Below are 23,152 nucleotides of genomic sequence, written 5' to 3'. Positions count from 1 at the left end.
TGAGCTCGAGATATTTTTGGAAATAACTATTTGGTAAATAAAAGAGTATAATGGGATTGTTTGAAACAAAAAGAATAAGCACTTGAGGTGATGGGTGCCTATTTACCCTGACGCGATTATGTGTTATGCAATGCATAGCATTGCGTGCCTACATCAAAATATCTCAGGTGTTTCATAAATACATACATCTACTATATACCTACAAAAATCAAAAATTAAAACAAGAAAATAACCTATTTTGCAGATGGTATTTAAATCCACGAAAATGAGTGAGATCACTAAGAGAATAAGCAAAGATAAGAGAAAAACACAACAAACACTGAGCCTTGAACAAAGTATTCTAATGCTTAGAGGCTGAGAGATAAGCAGGAACTCACAGATGAAATGGAGAAAGACCTGCTGTTAAGGTAGTTAGAAAACAAAGACACTGTGGGGTTCTGGACTTCAGGAGAAGAAAGAACCTCAAAAAAAAATGTGGCAGACCAGTGAGTTGAATGGAGCCAACAGAATGAGTGAGAGGAGGCCTGAGCCTGACCATCAGTGAACAGGAAGGACACCGAGCAGCAGAGTGTTGATGGAAGAGTGGAGGGGTGAACCCAGCTGGGGAGAAGCTGAGACAGAATGGAAAGAGAGACATGGCAAACAGAAATACATGAAACTCCTTCATGAGGGTATTGGATGTAATCAGATGTAAGGAAAATTATGCAAAATATTTAAGAGATCACGATAAAATTAAGTGGGAAAAATTGATGTACTCATTAAGGGTTCCCTAGAAACAGGCCCTGAAAAAAAAGATTGACTGCAAAGTAACCTAGTTGGTAAGTGTAGAAAACACCAAAGGCAGGCGCAGCGGGAAAAGCAAAAGGCTGCATTATTAAGCTAGCTACTACTGTGGATCCCTGGACCTTAAACCCATGGGCAAATGCTGGGGACCAATATAAAACACACTTCAGAATGGTCCCACCCAGACACAGGAGCACGGGTATTTATGCATAATTTATTTGTTCTTGGTTGAGGGCTGCTGGGATGAGGCATTGTTAAGACCCAGTCAGTGTTAATACCCAGCCACTGTTAAAACTCCCAAACCTGCCAAATGTGAGGGTAAAGTGGTATTTCCATTTTTGGGGAAAGACTTCAAGCAAAGATGGTTACTGGCAGTTGGAAATCAACCAGAATACATCAGTGGTAACTGTCAAGGCAGGCACTCCCAGCATCTACTACGACTGATAATGGAAGAGAAAGAGGCGTGGTGGTTGCAGCCATGCAGGTAAATGGGAATGTTCTCTAGTGTGCACCTGGGAGGGCTGGCTTCAGATAGGAGCAGGAAAAGAACAAGAGGCAAAATTACATGTGAATAAGTCATGATATGAGCCTGGAAAGTTTTCTTTTGTTTGCTTCTATTTTCTCAGCAGAGTAAAAAAATAACGTCATCAGCTAAAAATGAGTATTAGGGGAAGTCGGTATAGGTAGAGGGGAGGGAAGAAGGTATGAGCAGTCCTCTAGGTGAGGAATAGGACCGTGGTGAGGGGCATGGAGCAGAGTTGCCAGGGAGCAACCCAGGCCCAGTTAAGGTTAGTGGGCATGGTCAGGTGGCTTGTGTACTTTATCCCAGGCATGTTCAACTGAAGTAGGTGCAATATTTAAGTAAATAGAGAGTTAGTTTTCTGAGTTATAGTTTAGCCAATTAAATGCAACGACACAAGAGCTGCGCACAGGAGTTGAAAATGAGTTTTAACACTGCAGGGATATCAGGGCAGTTTGAACAAAGCAACATTGGTTAGATCACTGGATTGTGAGTTCTTCGTGCTGAGCATTATCAGAAGTCAGTGGCGTGGGGTGAGGAAAAACCCAATTGAGGAGTGGTAATAGAGGAAGTGAACTATGAAGGTAAGATGTCGTTACTGGAAATGCAATTGTAATATTGGGGTTCAGGGGTTCAGGGTGCCTTCAGCTCCCCTGAGAGGATGTTTCTCCAGGTTTTTGGTCTCCTGCCCTCTCAAGAATGAGAGAGGGGTCCACGGCACAGTGCGCAGTAAATGGCAGACTCAAAAGTGTTTGTAGAAAGTGATTTATTTAAAACAGAGAGAGAAAAAGGAGGAGAGAGAAACAACTAAGTCTCACAGTGAGTGAGAGAAAGAAAAGCAATTCTCACACTGGTGAGAAGGGTTACCAGAGGGGGAAAACCAGAGAAGGAAAGATCCTCTCACACTGAGTGAGAGAATCCAGAAAGACGGAATCCAGAAGAGGAAAGACAGCTTCCACACTGAGTGGAAGGGAATAGAGAGAGAGATGGCGTTTAGGAGAGGGAAAGCAGCTACCACGAGAGAGTGTTCGTGGAAGGGAACCCAAACATGGTGTCCATGGGGGTGTGGAAGAAGGGGACTTTTAACCTGGGAGGAACTCCCACCTTCTCTAAGATCCCTGGCCAATGAAAGGAGTTCCTTAGAACTTCCGCTGGAGTGATTGACTTTTAGTTTCTTCCCTTGCCTTCGAAATTTAAACATAAACCGTTAAATCTCCCTGATGGAGAGAGATGAGAGGGAGCATGGCTCTGGGAAGTTCTTACTCTTAAAACTATGCCCCTTGTGGACATGGAAAGAGAACACCTTCCCTTATAATCTTGAAGTTGAGTTTGTAGTAGGTGTCTTAGTCTATTTTTGCTGTTATTGTTGCTTATAACAGAATGGCTGAAACTGAATAATTTATATAGAAAAGGACTTTACATCACATGGCTATGAAGGTGGAGAAGTCCAGGGTTAACAGGCTGCATCTGGTGAGGGTTCTTTCTGTTGGTGGAGACCCTCTGCAGATTCTTGAGGCACACACGACATCACATGGTGAGTGGGATGAGCATGCTAGCTCAGGTCTTTCTTCCTTTTTTTATAAAGTCAGTTCAACTCCCATGATAGCTCACTATTCCATTAACCCGTTAACTGATTAATCCATGCATGGGTTTTTCCACTCATGAGGACAAAGTTCTCAAGACCCAATTTCCTCTTAAAGGCCCCACTTCTCAATACTGCCATATTGGGGATTAAATTTTAACATGAGATGTGGAGGAGACACACATTCAAACCATAGTGATGTGTTTAAGTGATAGGTAAGGATAAACTCTTGAGAATGTTGATGGGTGTGAGTAGCTGAAGTTGGGTACAGAACATAAGGGAGATTGTGCAATTTAGCGGCTGGAGCGGCAAGGATCATCTGCTTGTATGTTGAAATCACTGTTAATATTGACAAGAGTGAGTCTAGAGAGTGGACAATGAACCCAGGCACTAAAATCTTGAAGAGATGATCAGAAGTGACCTCTCTGGTTTACAAATGAATGTATGCAGGAGGGGGAGTGGGGATTATCAGCTGATGATGTAGAATTCAGAACTGGAAATTGAATGATGGTAGGATAAACAATTCAGAAAGTTTTGCAAAGTGGGTGTCACTGAGGATCTTGATAATAGCCACCTAATGGGATGGTTTGGACAAAATCCAACAGGAGAGAATGGGAAGTGGCAAAGTAAAAACAGTGAATATAGACATGTTTTCGAGAATAATTGAAATAAAAATGAGATGAAATATAGAGCAAGAGGTGGAAGAAAATATATGACAAGGGATTTTTAAGAGGTGTCATGGAACAGGTTTCCTAGGTGCTATGTCAAGATTGGTATTTGTTTATAGGTGGTTTCTTGGAAGTTCCCTTAGCAGCAATGACTGATTGGAGGAATAGGAAGGAGAAAGTGGCAGAGGGAGGATTTTGGTGGTGATGTAACTACAAGAGCAATTGAAGCAGATCAAAGAGCTCTGAGGCTACGATGGATCTCCAGATATATTTCAAGTTGAGGCAAGAAAGCCAGGTATTTGTGTGCTGAATTGACCAGTCATTGGATGCAGGCAGACCTTGAGCTCTTTCTGCCCTCCAGCTGAACAAGATAAGTTTTTCATTACATTCTTACAAAGAGGCAGTGTCTAAATTGGTGATCAGTCACTCTCAGCCTTTTATTATCTTTTTCCAACGTATCGAAATTCTCTGGTGTCAACTAACTGATTTCATAGACCTTATAATTATGACTTCCTCCAACTTCTCAAACACCTGAGCTATTGCCGAAGCCAGTTCATCCACCAGCTGTATCTCATGCCAGTTTACCACTAATAACGTTTTTGGACAGTTTTACTAATGCATTACGTCACAGTCTATCGACTCGTCACCAATCAATAATGGTACTCAGTTGACTGGCGGGTGATCCAGCTCAAACATTTTTAGAGACTGCTTCTTAGGACCACCGTCAATGTTGACCTCCAAGGAAGAAAATTAAGATGGAGATATGTGTGCAGTTTGCAAGAGAATTATTAAAGTGGGATTGAATAGAGACAGGCATTGAACTGAGATTAATTTGCCTTCAGTTAATTCCAGAAAGAGGTCTGCAACTGTGGTACTCTTTAAAGCAGCAGATTTCAACTGGAGATGGTTTTTTTTTTTAGGGGACATGTGGAACTGTCTGGAGACAATTTTGATTGCTGTAAGTGGAGAGGGGTGCTGCTGCTTTCCAGTGAGAAAGGCCAGAGATGCTCCTGAACATTCTCAGTGTACAGGACAGCCCCTCCCAACAAAGAGTTATCCCGCCCTAAATGCTAATAGTGTTGAGTTGGAGAAACTCTGATTTATAGATGTCTCTAATCAAAGCAAGGACCAGAGCCTCTGTACACTTTCAGTTGTTTTGTGTTGCCCCCAGGGAGAGGTAAAATGTTGGACAAGGCTGCTTTCTCACCCTTACTGAAATTCCCCGATTAAGGCGCTTCTGCGAGTGTGAGCAGCCTATGCTCCTGGCAGGGGAATGAGGAACTCAGCCTCAAAGGGAAAGATCAGGGTGCATCATCTACTACATGATGATCATATGCTAATAGCATGATTTCTCTGTATCTATTTCTACCAGTTGCTGAGGGAGCCAGAAAGAACATGACCTCAGGTCTGGCTTGTAGAGCACAAACAAAGCTGAAGATTGCTGAACAGCCAAACAGGTTCAAAATTAATTGTACTTGCGATGTTTGGCTCTTCCCTGAGCTGAGCAGTTGGCCCGGCCTTCTGTTGGCTTTGATGATACTGCTCTGTACCAGCTGAGCTCTGGGAAGCAACCCCTGCTGCAGTTCTTACCAGTCTTTCTTGCTGGGTCAGCATAAAGTCAGCCAATCTGGGTTGGGTGGAACAGTAGTAGTCCCAGGCAGGGATGATGAGCATGCCCTCCTGGCACTGTGCCTTGCTGCCGAGCTTGGGCATTCCAAGTCGTCCTATGATAGGTGCTTGTGAAAGTAATTAGACAAGCACAGCCTTCCTTTTCTCTGCCAGATCCACTGACTTACCTGCATCTGGTTCCAGAGCCTAGCTTCCCTCTGTTTTGATGCAGCACTTATTCTTGCTACTAATCAAGACCAGTCCCTTCTCTTGTGTTTTAGGTTCCAGTCCTTCTCTTCACCTCAATAATGTTGCTTCTATCCTATTATATATTTCTGTCTACTGGACTATTCCCGTTAATATACAAAAATCACCTAATAGATCCTCCCAACCAAAACCAACCAACACAAACCTGTCCCTTTCTCCTGAATGCACTCCAGTCTTGTTCACACTACTACACTGAAATGGCTTATTATGGGTCTCCTAACAGCTTACCATTTGCACCTCCTTCCAAACCCATGGTCTATTCATCGAACTTGAACAGTTGGTAGCATTTGACACACTGAACTGCTTCTTCCTTCCTGAAGCATTTTCCTCTTCCCTTTCCCAATACCCTATTCTCCTGTGTTTTTCCACAACTTATTAGCTGCTCCTTCTCAATCTCCTTTGCCAGTTCCATCTCCTCTGTGAGATGGTTAAACGCTGATACACATTAGGGTCTGTCCTTAGTGTTCTACCATATCTACATTTCCTTCCTAATTCCTCTCCTCTTGGGCCATAGCATGAAATACTGTCTTTGAGCTGAAGACTCTCAAATTGATACAACCATCAACATTCCCTCTTTATACCCGAATCATCAACTCAACTGCTGGCTAAACAGCTCCACGTTGTGTCTGATGGCGCTCTCAGTGTTCACGGGCCCAAACAAGTTTTGAACACAAAAATCTCTCCAGACAACAACCTATGGTGCTTCTCCTTCATCTTCTCAGCTACTTTCTACACTTTGTTCAAGCAAAACAAAACAAAACAAAAGCCTTAAACATAATCTTAGATTTTTCCCCTTTCTTTTCTTTTTTTTAAGAGACAAGTTCTTGCTCCATTGCCCAGGCTGGAATACAGAGGCATGATCATAGTTCACTGCAGCATCAGCTTTCTGGACTCAAGTGACCTCCTGCTTCAGCCTCCAGAGTAGCTGGGAATATAGGTACATGCCATCATGCCAGGCTCATTGTTTAAAGTTTTTGTAAAAATGGGGTCTTGCTTTATTGTCCAGGCTGGCCTCAAGTGACCTCCTGCATTGGCCTCCGCAAATGCTGGGATTATAGGTGTGAGCCACCACACTGGTCTGATTTTTCTCTTTTCTCCTACAACACAACCAGGTGAGTTTTCTTGCCTTTACCCCCAAAATGCATCTTGAATCTAATCATGTTTTACTCCTCTACTGCTATTATTGTGCTAATTGAAGCCAAACTTTGTTCATCTATTCTACTAGCATGGAGATTTCTTAGCAGGTCTCTGGCTTTCCTAGAGCCTCCCCATTCTCCACACTAAATCCTGCTGATATTTTAAAAATATCAAACAGATCAAATAATTTCCCCACTAGAAAATCTCCTTATTTTGTATTGTAATTAAAACACAATTCAGAATGACTATCATGTTCACAAAACACTGTATTATCTGATCGTTGCTCTGTCTTCCACAAACCTGTGAAGTTTCAATTTATTTGTAGCATTCTGGCCATGCCGGCTACAGTGAATTAAAATATTTTCCTTAATTTTTCACTCCCTTCTTCTGTATGTGACTTTGCAATGCACAAAAGTGGGTCAAACATATCCCCCCTCCATTGGATTTGCATTTGGCCACTCATCTTTATTTTCTTCGTGAAGCTGGTGGAATTTTCAAATATGCTTATGAGGGTTGGCTTGGCCTCTCTCAGCTCTGTGGCCAGCCATGGAAGATCATGCTGTAGGGAACCTTATCCTCTTTAGCCAGGGCTCCGGAAGGATTTGTGGAGGAAATCTGACCTGAATTCTAGGCCAAATACAGATCATCCATAAGCCTGAATTAAAGTGGCCCCAAGTGATCTATAGAACTGTGAGCAAATACAAAAAGAAGTACAATTGCTTGTATCTTAACCCACTGAGTTTTGGGATGATCTGTTACATAAAATTACAGTAGTAGTTGACTGATACGCAAGTCCCCTTTCTTGCCTTGGAATGTGCCTAGCTCATTCTAGTCTCAAGAACTTTGTATTTTCTTTTCTCTGGAATATTATGTCCCCCAAAGCTCCACTTAGCTACATCCTTGTTTAAGTCTCAACACAAATTTCATATACAGAGAAATACATTCTCTGATCATTCCAGCTAACATAGCCACTGCCACAAAACTCAGATGCTATATACCATTATCTTGCTTTATTTTCTTCCTAGTATTTGTAACTATCTGAAACTCTTTATTTGTATGTCAGCCTACTTATTGTCTGTCTCTACTCACAATGATTCTATCTCCATGGGAGCAGGGACTGCATCTACTTTATTCACTGTTGTATCTTTAGGGCTTGAAACAGTGTTGAACAGATGAATACATTCTGATGTGTGTACCGCACCATACTCTGCCATATGCAGGTGGGCTGTAAGTACCATTGATGAGACCACTGGCTTTTGTCCTGGTGTGAAGTCATGACAGGGAGATAGCCAACTAGCCAGAGACTACATTTCCCAGACTCCTTTGCATCCAGATGTGGCCATTGAATTTGTTCTCACCAGTGGAATGTAAGCAGATGGGATATGGTATGACTGTTCCATTCACATTTTGTGCCTTCTGCTAGTGCATGTGAGTGATACAATGGTTAGTGAAGCTATAAAGTTTAAGAAGCCTGGATCCCTGAAGAACTGTGTGGATAATAACCTCTAATGAACTAATAGCATGTGTTTGGACTATTTTATGAGCCAGGAATAAATTTCTATTGTGTTAAGCCAGGTCACTAAAGTTTGGAGGTTTTTCTGTTACAGGAGTTGACTTTACCCCAAGTAAGCAAATGATATGGTTTGGATCTGTGTCCACACCCGAAACTCATATCAAAATGTAATCGCCAATGATGGGGTTGGGGCCTGGTGGGAGGTGACTGGATCATGGGGGTTGTTTCTAATGGTATATCATCATCCCCCTAGTGCTGTTCTCATGATAGAGTTCTCATGAAATCTGTTCATTCAAAAACATGTGGCAGCTCCCCGCAACCCCCTGTTCCTCGTGCTCTGACCACATGAAGATGTTCTTACTTCCTCTTTACCTTTCGCCATGATTGTAAGTTTCATGAGGCCTCCCCAGTCATGCTTCCTGTACAGCCCGTGGAACTATGAGCCAATTAAACCTATTTTCTTTATATATTACCCAGTCGCAGATATTTCTTCATAGCAGTGCGAGAACAGACGAATACAGGCAATAACCCATACTTACATCATCCCAGACTTCTCCTTTGTTTCTTGCAGATTTTCCATCATCCTTGTAGAGATTTTTTTCATCTCTGTCCATATTAGGCAACCAGCAGGAACTTCTTATAGCTTCTCAGATATCTTGAGCAAGACTCCTAATGCCTTGCTTCTGATTTGATGTGTTCTAAGAATCCAGATAGTTAAGCATACTACGACTCTGAATACATGTTATTATGCTCTGAGCTAAGTACATAAATTTTGTGATGTTGATTTGGCCTATTATGAGATATTGGGTGGTTTATTCTCTGATAAAGGATAATTGCCTGATAAAGGAAGGGTAATAAAAAATATGGAATTATGTGTTAAATGTAGAATCATGGCCAATGTGCAACTAACTGTTTGGAAAGCGTATGTCTATTGCAATACTTGAAAGTAGAGCAAACGGTTACCTTTTTCCCAAAGCTTGAAAGGAAACCTTTGTGAGGAGATAAAATTTTGCAAAGCTTAGATATATGTTCTTTCTTTCTGTCTATCTATCTATCTATCTCATGTTTACCATCTATCTAATTATCTATCTCAGGTTTGCTATCTATCTATCTATCATCTATCTAATCTGTCATCTATCTCCTGTTTCTGTGCTCTAAGCACAGCACGTGCTTATATATTTATATATGTACCCATCCTACTACGTTATCTATTTGTGTTATACTTATTAAAATGTTTAAATTAATTATCTAGCCATGCGTCATTATGATAATTGAGATTTATGCTGTATAATAAACATTTGTTTTGAAATCTAGTTCAATTTCACAGATGTCAAAAGATGTTTCACTTTCTATTAAATACATACACTTTCCACTGAAAACTGGGCTTGGTCCAAAACCAGGGTAGTATGTGAAGGCATGATATTGGTGATAGAAAGTAGTGAGAAATATCAGAAGCTTTACCAACAGACCTGCTTGCAATCTTGCTGTGTATCATTATGTAATTTACTCAACTTCTCTGAGCTTTGGCATCCTCATCCAAAAAATGGAGTGTAGAAGTGCTGCCTGATAAAGTTGTGAGCATCAAATGAGATGGAAAGTGCTTAATTCAAAACAGTAGAGAGGTGATAATAAAAGAAAATTACTCTGTTTTTTTCTTCTCCTTTAATTTTACATATTAATTAATAATATATAGAATAAGTGGTATGGGGGACATAATAATTTATACCTTTATTTTATTGTTTGAAATAAATATTAATTTTGCCAAGAATTCAACGTGGTATTTGATAATACATCTGTACTGATTAAAAACAGCATTTCTTCTTTTAGATGATACATGCATGCATTTAAACACAACTCTAGTCTACAACTGGGTTGCTATTTTCCACTTTAATTGCAGTAACAATATGCAAATCAACCATACTCCGAAATAAAAAAATAGCTAAGGATAAGGAGGTGATTCGGATTTTTGAAGGCATCCAAGTGTACTCAAGAGAGAAAAAAGTCAAAATAAATGTGAAAAAGTTAAAAGCAGAAGCTCTTATCAACAATAGTCTGGTTCATTTTCTCCTTTTACAAACTAATATTTCTTCTTAATTTTTTGGACTTTTGTTAAGCCAGGGATTCCAGCTTTAAATGTTTCCCAAGATGTGTTTCATGAGAGTTTATTTTGTCTACAGCATCCCCAAGGAAGCTTGTGGTTAATGATGTGCTCCTGCGTGTGCCTGGCAACCAACGGGACCAGACGAACAGAAGAGGCGCCCTGATTGGCTCCTGGGATTACGGCTTTATTAGTGTGCTCTGACAGCCTGTCTGTCACCAGCACCAAGCGCCGAACATTAACTTGAACCTCGACGGCTCCACTCCCAGAGAAAATGGGGGCCTAATGTGTTATAAATCAAGTTGGCTTTTGAAATCAATATTCCTAAAAAAAAAAAACTACTACTGGAAGAAAACACATTCCTATTACTCAGAGTGTTGACATATTTATTAAAGTAGCATAAAGGCCTCTGAGTTAGTCACTAAAAATAGAAATGAAAATGTGACTATCAATTGAAGCCTTAGACTTTTCTACCTCTATGTTTCTCTCTCTCTCTCTGTGTGTCAAATTCACACATTGCAAAGTAAATGGGAGCTGTTTAGCAAATGGCCAGTTTCTTTGTTCAACGGAATATGAAATTCTGGTAGCTCAAGATTCAAGCTTTTGAACAGGCACCATTTTTGGCTGACTACTTTGCCTAAATCACGTAGTGCTCAACGGACCTGGTTGTAGATAGGCTGTACACTAAGAAATCAGTTCTCCTGAAGACGTTTGTTTTCCCAGGTGAATGTATGTGTATGAAGGGCAAATGGGAGGTACAGCAAATGATAGGAGAAAAAGAATATGTAGAAATAGTTCTAATGGAGAGAAAGGCGTTTCTTTCTTCAAATGAAACTTTTTGAGATAATTGTAGATTTCACATGCACTTGTAATAAATAATGCAGTTACCCGTTTCCTCCAAAGGTAACATCTTGCAAAACTGTAGTGCAACATCAGGACCAGGAGATTGACATTGATAAATAACACAGAACATTTCCATCACAAAGATATTTCATGTTGCCCTTTTATAACAACACCCATTTTCCTCTAGCCTCCAAATTAACCCCTGAGAATCAGTAATCTTTCTCCACTTTTATAATTTTCTTATTTTAAGAATTTGGGAAGTTTTTACCCAGTATTTCTTCAAGTACATTTTCAGGTATTCCCTCTTTCTTCTCTCGTTCTGAAATTCTGATGACACAAATGTTAGATCTTTTACTATAGTTCCACATGTCTCTGAGGCTCTATTCATGTTTTTCAGTCTATTTTCTCCTTGTTCAGATAGGATAATATCTATAGATTTATCCTCCAATTCAATGATTTGTTCCTATGTCTCCTCCATTCTGATATTCAGCCCATTCGCTGAGCATTTTATTTCAGTTCCATTTTTCAGCTCTGAAGCACCCATTTGGTTCTTGTTCATATCTTCTATTTCTTTGCTGAAGCTTTCTGTCTTTTCATTTGTTGTAAGCATGTGTGTAATTTACTCGTAGAATGAATTACTTGTACCATGCTTGCAGTATTTTTCATAGCTGCTGCAAAATCTTTGTCAGAGAATTCTAACATCTCTGTCATCTTGGTGTTGGCATTTATTATCTTTTTTATTCAATTTGAAATCTTCCTGGTTCTTGGTATAATGTGTGATTTCTAATTCAAGGCTGGACACTTTCATATTATGTTAGTAGACTCTGGATCTTATTGAAAGCTGTTGATTGTTTTTTTCTGATACTGTTCTGCCAATGAAAGGAGGAAGGTCACCTTGTAATTGCCAGGTGGAGGGAGAACCCCAGATTCCCCCTTGGTCTCTGTTGTTCCCTGACATGAGAGGGTTCCTCCTTACTGCTGGATGTCCACTGTGAGAGTTCCAATTCCCCATGTGCTCTCCACTGACAGTGTGGTGGGGATGGCACTGCTACCCTTGAGTGATGGTGAAACTCCTGACTCTCCACCAGGCCTCCCCTGACACCCGCTAACAGGGAAGCACTTGCTACTGTCCTTACAGGCAGATGGGGGTGGGTGTTGGACTGGGTCAGCCCTGTCCTTACTGGTTCAGGAAGTTTACCACCAATAACATGATTGACAAGCTTTCACAGGAAGCCCATGGTTGAAATTTGGATGAAACAGTTTCCCAAAGTACAGGAGCTAGTGTTACCAGACTTCCTTACAGGAAAAGGTCCTGGGTGGAAAAAACAATAGATACCTAGTATATTCTTATTCAGTTTTTAGGTAATTTTGAATGTTTATTAAAAAAAAATCTTTCTAGTGATTGTGGCCTCTTTAAAAAGGCAATGATAGAGAAGGTAGAATAACATTCAAGTCACATCATTTCTTTGTTCAACATTCACTCATTCTGCTAGTGTTTACTGAGTGAGTACTTTGTGTTGGCAGCTGTGCGGGTATTGGGAACACTGGCGAAAAACATACCACCCGTGTCTCAAGGAGCCTGCCAAACTTTATTGAAGGTTGAAGATTAGGTCTGGAAGCTAGGTAAAGAGCTTGGAATTTTGGGTTCAGACCTTGGTACAATATCTTAATTTTCAAAATTAAAATATATAAACGTGAATAGGCCTACATTTTTAACTGGAATAGTGATTTTCTTTTTCTTTTACTTAATTGTGTTTGGCTCTTATAGTGAATAGGGCAACATGTATTTTTATCAACTTCTATGATCAGAAGTATGCTTAAAAATCAAGGATTTTTTCTGTTTTGTTTTAAACTGTAATTTCATAAAGTGGGTTATCTCTGTTTCCCATTAGAGTAGGCAATAAAGCTTTGAAAAATATTTACAGAATTTAATTTCAAAAAAGATCCATGTAGTTGGTCACCATAATTTACTTTTCACTGTTAGCTTTAGTTTGATACTAAAGACTCTGAAAAAAGCCCCAACTGAAAAGGGAGGACAGTGACTCCCAGTTGAATAATGACCAGGTCCAGAGAGACAGTGGCATGGGGAGGAGAGGAACTGAGAAAGTGAATGCATCTGGCACTTACCACCTGCGTGACTCTAGACATTCAACTCTTCAAGCCTCAGTTTCTGCTGTCCGTTTTCCGAGTTGTACATTTCAAAGGAGGGATGGAGACCATCAGGGAAATAAGGCAAGTTGTCAACTGTACATCAAGCATCAAGAAGAGCTTCATTTGTTCTACTACTTTACAGCTAGTTTATCTTCAAATACACCTCTGAAATGGTCAGATCCAGGGTAAGTTCCCCTCATGGTGACAGAAAATCACAAAGACCATGCTCTAGGTTGAGTATTTGTCCTCCCCAAAACTCATGTTGAAAAAGAATCCCCACTGTGGCCATTTTGAGAGGTGGAACCTTTAAGTGGTGATTGGGTCATGAGGGCTCTGCCTCCCAAATGGATGAATCCATTCGTGGATTAATGGATTAACGGGTTAGTGGATTTATGGGTTATCATTGGAGTGGGGCTGGTGGCTTTAGAACAAGAGGAAGAGAGACCTGAGCTACACGCTCAGCCACCTCACCCTGTGATGCCCCGTGCTGCCTTCACCAGCAGGAAGGCTCCCGCCAGATGTGCCCCTTGCCCTTGGATCTTTCAGCCTCCAAAAAACCAATTTATTTTCTTTACAAATTACCCAGTTTCAGGAATTGTATTATAAGCTACAGAAAACTAATACGGACCAGGTGAGCAGAAACTTGCGTTTGCGTGAAGTTAAAGTAGATGTCAGCTCTTTTCTAGACTGGATTTATGCTTTTAGGTAGAATCTGAGATAACCCACTTACTCTTCCAAATTTTTGATATCTCTACCTTCTTTAGGGCTCTGTCACAGGTTTTAGATACAGTTCGACAGACATTTAGGAAGCACACATTGGCCAGACAGTGTGCTGGATTCTAGATATTAAAAGATGAATTAATATACGGTCTTTCACATCTTTGGACTGGGACAGTGGAATATGAAACATTTGATCCTATTCTTGAAAATAGATTAAATTATTATTTTATCTTTCAATGCTTGATATCTAGATTTAAAAATATTGAAACATGATGTTTTATCCTATTATTACAAAAGAAAATTGTAGCAAATAAAGGAAAGTACCCAAATTGAATCTGCAAGAAGTCAAATCACAATTTCTGCATGTGGTCACAAGCCTTTTATGAAATACGTAATTACAAAACGCCTGGTTCTGTATTCACGCATCATATGCATATATCTATATATCGATCTATACACACACACACACACACATATATATATATATATATATGCATCAATATATACATTTAACTTGTTTTGCAACACCTAACATCTATAAGGAAAAACTGTGCTGTGTGCTTGCCTCACTACAAAGAAATCTGCACAGTGAGTGCCCCGGTCTTTTACTAGGATGTAATGTTATAAAATTCTAGGTATTTACATGAAAAGAGACTAAAACATTAAGGAGAATTTCCTTTTTCTGTTTAATGCAGGGAACACCAAAGGGCCATTTTAAAGCTCTACAAGTGCCAAATAAATTTCCGAAAGAGGTTGTAATGTTTTAAACAAAGGATAACACCAACCACAAGAAAAAGAAATCACAGAAACGAGGAGAAAATACACTTCCTGGCTCTGAAGCTGTTAAACATTCTGAGCCAGGAAACCTCCTTCACCGGGGCGGGGCAGGGAAAGTCTGGCTCTCCTGGGACCGATTCCCTGCTAAGTCGCCTCAAGTCTTCCCTCCCTCTGTCCTCCATTCTCCGCCCCAGTCTCCAAACAAGGAAGTCACAGGAGAATGCCAACGCATACACCTGAAAGGTGTCCGAATGAGACACGGATGCGTGTTTATTTTAAATGCCCACGCACTTAAAATGGGCTGTACTTGTAGGCAAACCCAAGGGATTCCAAACGACGCCTGGAAGTTCATCTTACAGACTGGGGGCCGAGCCTATAAAAAAACAACAGTAACACAGAACCAGGGGGACGTTGCTTCGCTCCGAAGGGCTCGCGGGTGGTGCGCAGAGCCGGTGCCAGGCTGCGGCCGGGAGCCGGAGCCCCGAAAAGGCGCACTGCCCCTTTAAAAGGCCGCGCATCTCCGGGCCGGCCTTCCTCCCCCGGGCTCCAGCTGTGATTGACGCTGGGCGGCGAGAGGAGGCGCCTGGCGCTAACAAAAGTCCGGCCCGCGGGCTAGCTGCGTCGGGCCGCCAGTCTTCGCTCGCTCGGGGCACCCTCAACAAGTGGCCGCCGCGCCCTCCCTGGGGAAGCCGCGGGCGCGCAGGGGCACCCGAAGGACGTGGCCGAGCCTGGGAGCCCCGGCGCCCGCCCGGCTCAGCGCCCACCGGAGGGAATCGGGGCGGGCGGATGGGGACCCCGCGGCGGCGGCGCGGTGAGCCCCTGGGCGGCCCCGGGACGCGGGCTGAACGCGGGGCTGCGCCCGCGGGCCCCCAGCGCGGATTCTAAGTGTTGCGGCTGTGCCTGGCCCCGCCTGGAGCTACCAGGGGTGCCAGGAGGGGACCGTGCGTCCCCTCCCACTGGAGTGCGGGGACCTCCCCGGGCCGGAGGTCGGCCCCGGAGCGTGGGGGGATGTGCCCCTAACGGTCCCGTCGGGCGGGCTTTCCTCGGGCCGAGCGTGCAGAAGGTGCGCCGCAGCGATGGAGTGTCCCGGGAGACGGCGGGCATGACGGCGACAGGATGGGCGCGAACAATGGCAAACAGTACGGCAGTGAGGGTGAGTGGGCCGCCCGTCCCCAGGCTCCCGGATCGCGTCCCTCCTCCTCCCCTTTCCCTCGCCCTCCGGGCTGGAAAGGGACGTACTCGCCCGCGGCAGTGACGCACCCCCGTTTGGCACCCTGTCTGGGTCACCACCTTCGCCTTTGGCACTGAGTGACCAATGAGTAGGTCAGGCACCCAGAGGATGCTTTTCCAACGTGGGGGTCTCTTTAAGCAACTTCTTTGGGAAGGCTCAAGTTGCGTCTCTCCTGTGTTTCCGAGCACATGTGCCTCAACTTTCCTTCCTTGGGCATCTGGGGTTTGGGAGATGATGGTTTGGCAGATGGTGGAAGACGTTTTTGAAAAATAACTCCGAGAAAACTTTCTCGGGCCTTTGTGCTCCAGCCCCTTGGCCTCTACTGTAGCAGGAAAAACTTCTGGAAGGAGAAGTCAACTTTCTATTCTTTGCTTGCTGCCCCCTGCTCTGACAGCTTCATGAAACTAAGCATCTAGCAGTCCTGCGAGGCGTGGAGTGGCTGGGGGCTTTGTCTGGGCTCTCGGGGCTCGAGACGGGCAAAGGACCATCTGTTACGTGGGGCTGGAAATTGCACAGAAATATTGCCTGTCAAGTGGGAACTTGGAAGTTGGGGAAACTTTAAACTCCACCTACTCCTAAAAGGATGATGGATGTCTGGGTTGGCTTCTCCCTCCCCCTCCTCCCTCCTCCCACTCTGTATAAAAACCCTAGCGTGATATCCCAATTAACAGCTAGTCCCTGATAGGCATAAGGCAAAGGCATTTTTTGCAGTTCAAAACCTAAGAAGGTTTGTGTCTAGTGGGCTTGGCTGGAGAGGAGTGGAAGAGACTAGGTCTGTTTTACAGCCCACCCCCAGAGGACAAGTTGGTTACAAAGGAGGGGCCAGCGCTTGCAAACTGGTAGGAATGCAGGCTAGCTATTCAGCCTGTGGCCTGGAGGAAACTCTTATCATCCTGTTCGAAACTTTGAGCTGTAGCCACGGAATGTGGGTGTCTCTCCTGGTTTCTCAGCAGCTTTGTGAAATTACGGTAGAAACCCACCCTACAAAAACCATATCCACAAAAACCATTTGTTTAAGTCATCCTTTTTCGAGATCATCATGTTTTGACTTCCATATATATGTCTGTGTATGTGTGTGTGTGTGTGTGTGTGTGTGTGTATCTACATGTATATTTCCTTGTCTTAGGCAGTGTTTTGAGGTTTTTTTGACAATTTTTTTTTAAAGTTAAAGGCTGACTTTTTAGATAGCAAATGTGAAAGTATGCCAGAAAAGATTATTGGAGAATCTGGGACACTCCCCAAAATGTCTTAGAGCTAATATTATAAAAATGTGCAGAAAAATAAGTGATCAAGCCTTCTTACTCTGAATTATTAAAAAGCTTTCAGGACATAATTGTAGCATGTGCTTATCAACTCTGGGTGTATGCTAGTTGAACATTCGGGGAAAAAGACAGCCCAAGAGGTATATGGAATCACTGCTATGAGTTCTTTCTTGAACAGTCCCCCGCGTCCTCCCACCCCCACCCCGCAGCCTTTCTAATCCTCTGCAACTTGTTCTTATATCCCAGCATTCTCGTATTGTGCAGTGTGTGGTATATGACGACTTCCTGTCTGAACAGCAGAATTTTCAACCCTTGGGAGAGAAAAGGAGAGACAGGGAACTAATGTACTCCAGCTGTTATCCTTAAATGCTACCTCTGCATTTTCACTTCAGCTGAAGTGAAATTTTACTGGGATCAAATTTAGATGCACTGTGGACTTTTTATAGGAAAAACCTCTTGTGCTCAGCTGATTCAAGAGGACCAATAGGAAGCTTTACAAGGTCACTGTGAGTTTTGTCTAGAGGTACACACTGTGTTTAGTTTTCATCAACTCTCTTCAAATGCATCGAGATTCCTCTGTTACAGGTGAGGAAGACAGAAATAGAAGGAACATGACCTTCTTTTTTCTTCTCTAATCCCCGGCTATACTGTGGCTCCTCCTAAGTAGGGTTATAGTATGTGTAATGGGTTATGGCCAACTTTGTTATTCCATGGTAAAATCTATGCAAATAACCTGCTGGGCTCAGGTGTGTCCGTGCCATCTTTCTTAATTAAAATGTTACATTTCAAAGAAAGTAAAAGCAACCCCTAGATAGAGTATCTTTATTATCAAAGGCGACTGAAAATGAAGACAGTTTTATAGAGTTAGTGCATTTTCTTTATGATATGTCTCGAACATAAGGAGGAAATTATCCATGAGTGCATACCAATAAAATACAGTGAGAGATTTATTAAAGCAAACTAAATATGGGTTGAGAAGGACCCTGTACTTCTATATTTGAGTCCTTGTGGATGAACTGCAGCCTAACTCAATAGGTAGACAAGACTGAAAACCTAACTTAGGAGTATGCACCTGTAACAATAGCTGAGGTCGGGTGCAGTGGCACACGCCTGTAATCCCACCACTTTGGGAGGCTGAGGCGGGTGGATAGTTGAGGTCAGGAGTTCAAGACCAGCCTGGCCAACATGGTGAAACCCCGTCTCTCCTAAAAATACAAAAATTATCCATGTGTAGTGGCGAGTGCTTGTAATCCCAGCTTCTCTGGAGGCTGAGGCAGGAGAATCGCTTGAACCTGGGAGGTGGAGGTTGCAGTGAGCAGAGATCATGCCACTGCACTCCAGCCTGGACAACAGAGCGAGACTCGATCTCAAAAACCAATACAAAATAAACAAACAAAAAAACCCAATAACTGCGTCTTGGCCAATTCCAGCAGCTGTAATTCAACCACTCATAACACTGCCGAGTGTTCAAATCGTCTTCAAATAAGACAAACACCAACCTGTAACCAATCCAGCTGTTCCTGTACGTCACTTCTAATTTCTGTATGTCATTTTCCTTTTTTTGTCTGTAAATCTTCTTCCACCATGTGGCTCTGCTGGAGTCTCTCTGAATCCACTGTGATTCTGGGGGCTGCCTGATTCACTAGTTGGTCATTGCTCAGTTAAATTCCTTTAAATTTAATTCAGCTGAAGTTTTTCTTTTAACAGATTACTCGGCTATAACATATTGGTGTTTTCGTATGTTTCAAAAATCTGCAACTTAAGTATATTTTACTTATTAATGGCAGTTGACCTCGCTATGCAAATGTTTGTCGAATATTACAAATGCTGTTGAATTATTAGAACTTTTAAAACATGAGTATTCTTTTGGTAATCTCATTTTCTCCTACTCTTGGAAAATATCTTTTCTTTAAAAAACAATTATTCACGAGGCTTACCTTAGCAGGTGTAATGGGGCAGCAGCTTCCAACTCAGTGTATTCCAGGGACTAGAACTATCCACATCACCTGTGAGCTTGTCAAAAATGCAAAACTTCTCCATTTATCACAGGCATGTTAAAGTTCAGAGAACTTATTGGGTAGAGTATAGAGCATTGACTTGGAAAAAAAAATTACAGCATGAACTCCAGGGGTGTTTGTTCTCTAGAGTGAAGAGGAATTTCTTATTGACATTGCTTGGTGTTACCTATTCCTTGAATGTGTAGTCATTCATTTCGTTTTGCTCTTATAATGCCATAAGGGACCACGTCATAGAGATTAACTTTGAGAAGACATAACTAACAGGGAAGTTAAGACTATTATTACCAAGAAATCTGTCAGCACTCCTCCCTCGTTTGTCATCCTTTTTGATCTCTCATCTCCATCTTCCTCACAAACTCCCACCTCCTTCTCTAACTCAACCAGTCCTGAAACCCTTGCTTTTTCCCATAAGTCAAAAGTATGTATAGATCGATAATGGGGGTTTCGAAAGTGTTTTGTTTTCCCAAATCTTTAGTGAATATTCAGGTTATTGGTCTAATTTGCAGCCTCATCTCCTATTGCTATCAGAGAGACTTGGATTTTGCTCCAGGGATAAAGCTAATGTCTATGTGATTAGTATGGTTTGGTAAATTCTTTTATGGAGGGCTTTGTATGTGTGTGTGTGTGTGTGTGTGTGTGTGTGTGTATCTTCTTTCATAAAGTGCAAGTCCATGTGTAGAAATCTGGAGAATAAGTTGGGGTGCTTCAAAGTCATTAGAACCATTAGCCTTGACTCCAGTTTAGTCAAATCTCTGTTCAAGTAGAAGAGAGAAGCTGCTCTCTCTGCCTTTTAAGGTTTCTGAGCCTCACCATCACTTACTCGGTGGTTTCAATGTTTTGTTTATTCTGCTTCAGCAGGTCAGAGGCAGTAGCACTTGCACTGTTGACAGCTTCTTTGCAAAACCCAGGATATTGTTGAATTGGGGCTGAGGAGAGACCGTAGGAAGGAGTGAGATCCTTGGTAACTCCGCTGCTCTACCAAGGGCAGAGCTTCTTTCACCTGACCTGTGCTGTCAGATATGAGGGGAGCCAGTTATTTGAGAGCGTAAATCTTCACAAGTCCATTGCCATCTCAGGAAACATATCTTGAAATTATAACAATGACAGCCAACGTTTCTTGAAAGCTTTCTATGTCCAGGCATAATTCTAAGCACTTGCCGTGCAGTGATCCACTTTATCCTCACAAGGATCTTATGGGGTAGATACTTGTAGATTCCACGCTTTACCGATGAGGAAACAGGAACAGAGAGGATGGTAATTTTCCCAAGGTCATTCAGTGGGTGTAGGCTGAATGGGGACTCAGGGTCAGCTCTGTCTAAGCCCAGAGTCACTTATTCATTCATTCAACTTAAATGTATGTTAACTTTTTACTTCCCGCTGTGTGCCCAGGACTCTTAGATTCTTGGGATAAGTCAGTAAAAAGATGAAGGTCCTGTCCTTGTCATTCATAAACGCTTGTGTGTGTGTGCTTATGTGTTGGGAGGAAGGGAACTGAAGAGCGGACACCCACACACAGTAATTCCGTAAACTGTGTGGTACATTACAAGGGGCTAACATCCCTGAATAAAGATAATTGTCAGATTAAGATGATTGGGAGTGTGGGTGGAGGGTATTACATTTTAATTAGAGCAGGCACCATGGACCTTACTGAAACGTTGACATTTAGACCAAGACCCGAAGGACATGATGTGCTGAGCTTTGAGGATTCAGGTGGCATGCCAGCTGCTACTTTTAATCACTATGTTAAACCCAGGGGCATACAAGCGTCCACCCCCTCATCCCCTGCAGATGCATTCTGAACACCCCAATGGATGCCTAAAACTTGGAGAGCACCAAACCTGATTGCCGTCAGTCGGAACCTTTCTGTCCATTTCTTCCACCCTCAAATTTAATTCCATCTTAATTAAGCACTTATCACGCATGGTGGCTCCAACTTTTACGGTTTGAGGTCAGACAGCAAAACTAGCAGGAATTTCTTTTTCCTTTTACAGTTTTATGGATAGAATATTTGTTCTTATGTAGATCTTAGCAGCCTCAGTGTATAATTTTTTTTTCTTTCCTTAAGAACTTTCAACTTTTCACTTAAAGGAAGCCATTTGTGGCTTCTTGGCATATTTGAATTGCCAGCAGCATTCCTCTTGTACTTTGAGGCCATTATGAAGTAGAACAAGGGTGACTTGGACACAAGCACTGCAGTACCTCCACAGTCAATTTGATCACCGAGATGGCTACTCCGTGGCTCCAGGGCAGGAAGTGTCTACAGTGTGGAGATGTTGGACTTCCTAGGAAGGTGTGAGATTTCATCATGCTACTTGGAAAGAACCCAAAATGTAAAACTTAGAAATTGTCTATTTCTGGAAATGTTTATTTACTATTTTTTTGACTACATGGGTTGCCAAAACTGAACAGTAAAACTATGGATAAGGGGGACTTCTGTACAGTTTGTGCTTGTCTTAGACAGTTCAAGCTGCTGTAACAAAGTACCATGAGCAGGTGACTTATTAACAACAGAAATTTATTTCTTACTGTTTTAGAGGTTGGGGTTCTGAGATCAGGGTTCCCGCAAGAACAGGTTCTGGGGAGGGCCGTCTTGTGAATTGCAGATGGCCATCTTCTCGTTGCATTCTCGCATGGCTGTGAGGGAAAGAGAGCAAGGTAACTCTCTGGCCTCTTTTTTTTTTTTTTCTTTAACTCTAGGTTCCGGGGTACATGTGCAAGTCATGCAGGGTTGTTGCATAGGTGCATACGGTATCCGGCATTTCTCCCCTGTTACCCCTCCCCACCCTTCCCACTCCCCACTGTGCCTCCCCTACCCTCCGCCACTGCCCCCAGTGTGTGACGCTCCTCTCCCTGAGTCCACATGTTCTCATTGTTCAACACCCACCTATGAATGAGAATATGCGGTGTTTGATCTTCTGTTCTTCTGTCAGTTTGCTGTGAATGATGGTTTCCAGATTCATCCAAGTCCCTACAAAGGACACGAATTCATTGTTTTATGGCTGTGTAGTATTCCATGGTGTATATATGCCACATTTTCTTTGTCCAGTCTGTCGTTGATGGGCATTTGGGTTGGTTCCAGGTCTTTGCGATTATAAACAAGGCTGCAATGAACATATGTGTGCATGTGTCTTTATAGGAGAACGATTTATAGTTCTTTGGATATATACCCAGTAATGGGATTGCTGGGTCAAATGGAATTTCTTTCTGTATCCTTGAGAAATTGCCATGCTGTCTTCCACAATGGTTGAACTAATTTACACTCCCACCAACAGTGTAAGAGTGTTCCTATTTCTCCACATCTGGCCTCTTCTTTTAAGAGCACTAATTTTATTGATCAGGGTTCTACCCTTATGACCTAATTACCTCCCACAGGCCCCACCTCCATACGCTATCACGTTAGGATTAGAGATTCAGCATGGGAATTTTGGGATGGCACAAACATTCACTCCTTTGCAGTGTTTGAGGGCATACATTTATCATTTTGCGCAAAGTGTAACATTATCAGCCTTCTATGGTCAGCTATTAATACAGTGCAACAGACTCAGTCTGGCCACTGGGCAGACTAGATTCTTTGCTAATATGTTTCATCCACTTATAATATATAATTTGTGATTTCATTTAAGGGAAGGGAGGAGAAGGCCCAGGGCATTCTCTTCCAAGGTAATATCCTATTATTGCTTTGACTACTGAATGCTGCCTGACTTACTGGATATGTGCATATTGGCCTAAAGATCTCAAAAAATCACCCTAGTTCTGAGTTAGATGTAGGTGTTCATCTTTTGCCTCTAGCGACTAATTTCATTCTCATGGAAGTCAGAGATAAATGATTCTGTTCCACTATTAGGTTCAAATAAAAACATTAGTGCAGCTAACAATACCATCTTTGGTCTGACAATGAGAAGATGTTTTTTGAGATTCTGGGGAATCATTTTGTAGATTTAAAACAAATTCACTTGGAAATCAATTCACATAAA

The 23,152-nt window shown here is 42.3% G+C and overlaps 1 protein-coding gene and 1 long non-coding RNA gene across 2 annotated transcripts in view; both read left to right on the top strand.

Moving 5' to 3' along the window:
• Window positions 1-1,701: 1,701 nt before the first annotated feature.
• LOC108301539 lies at window positions 1,702-10,514 on the top strand. Its single transcript, XR_001823921.2, has 2 exons — window positions 1,702-1,887; window positions 10,193-10,514. It is a non-coding gene; the product is annotated as an uncharacterized LOC108301539 (long non-coding RNA).
• Window positions 10,515-15,289: 4,775 nt separating this feature from the next.
• The window catches only part of FBXL7 (F-box and leucine rich repeat protein 7), a 419,633-nt gene continuing 411,770 nt past the window's right edge, over window positions 15,290-23,152 (top strand). Inside the window, exon 1 of the mRNA XM_017524664.2 lies at window positions 15,290-15,820. Coding sequence (XP_017380153.1) covers window positions 15,784-15,820 — 37 coding nt within the window. The 5' untranslated portion in view covers window positions 15,290-15,783. The remainder of the gene's footprint in view (window positions 15,821-23,152) is intronic.

Source organism: Cebus imitator, unplaced genomic scaffold (assembly GCF_001604975.1).
Source record: "Cebus imitator isolate Cc_AM_T3 unplaced genomic scaffold, Cebus_imitator-1.0 Scaffold35, whole genome shotgun sequence".
Lineage (NCBI taxonomy): Eukaryota > Metazoa > Chordata > Mammalia > Primates > Cebidae > Cebus > Cebus imitator.
Note: the sequence above shows the minus strand (reverse complement) of the source record. Positions and strands in the feature narration are given on the sequence as shown.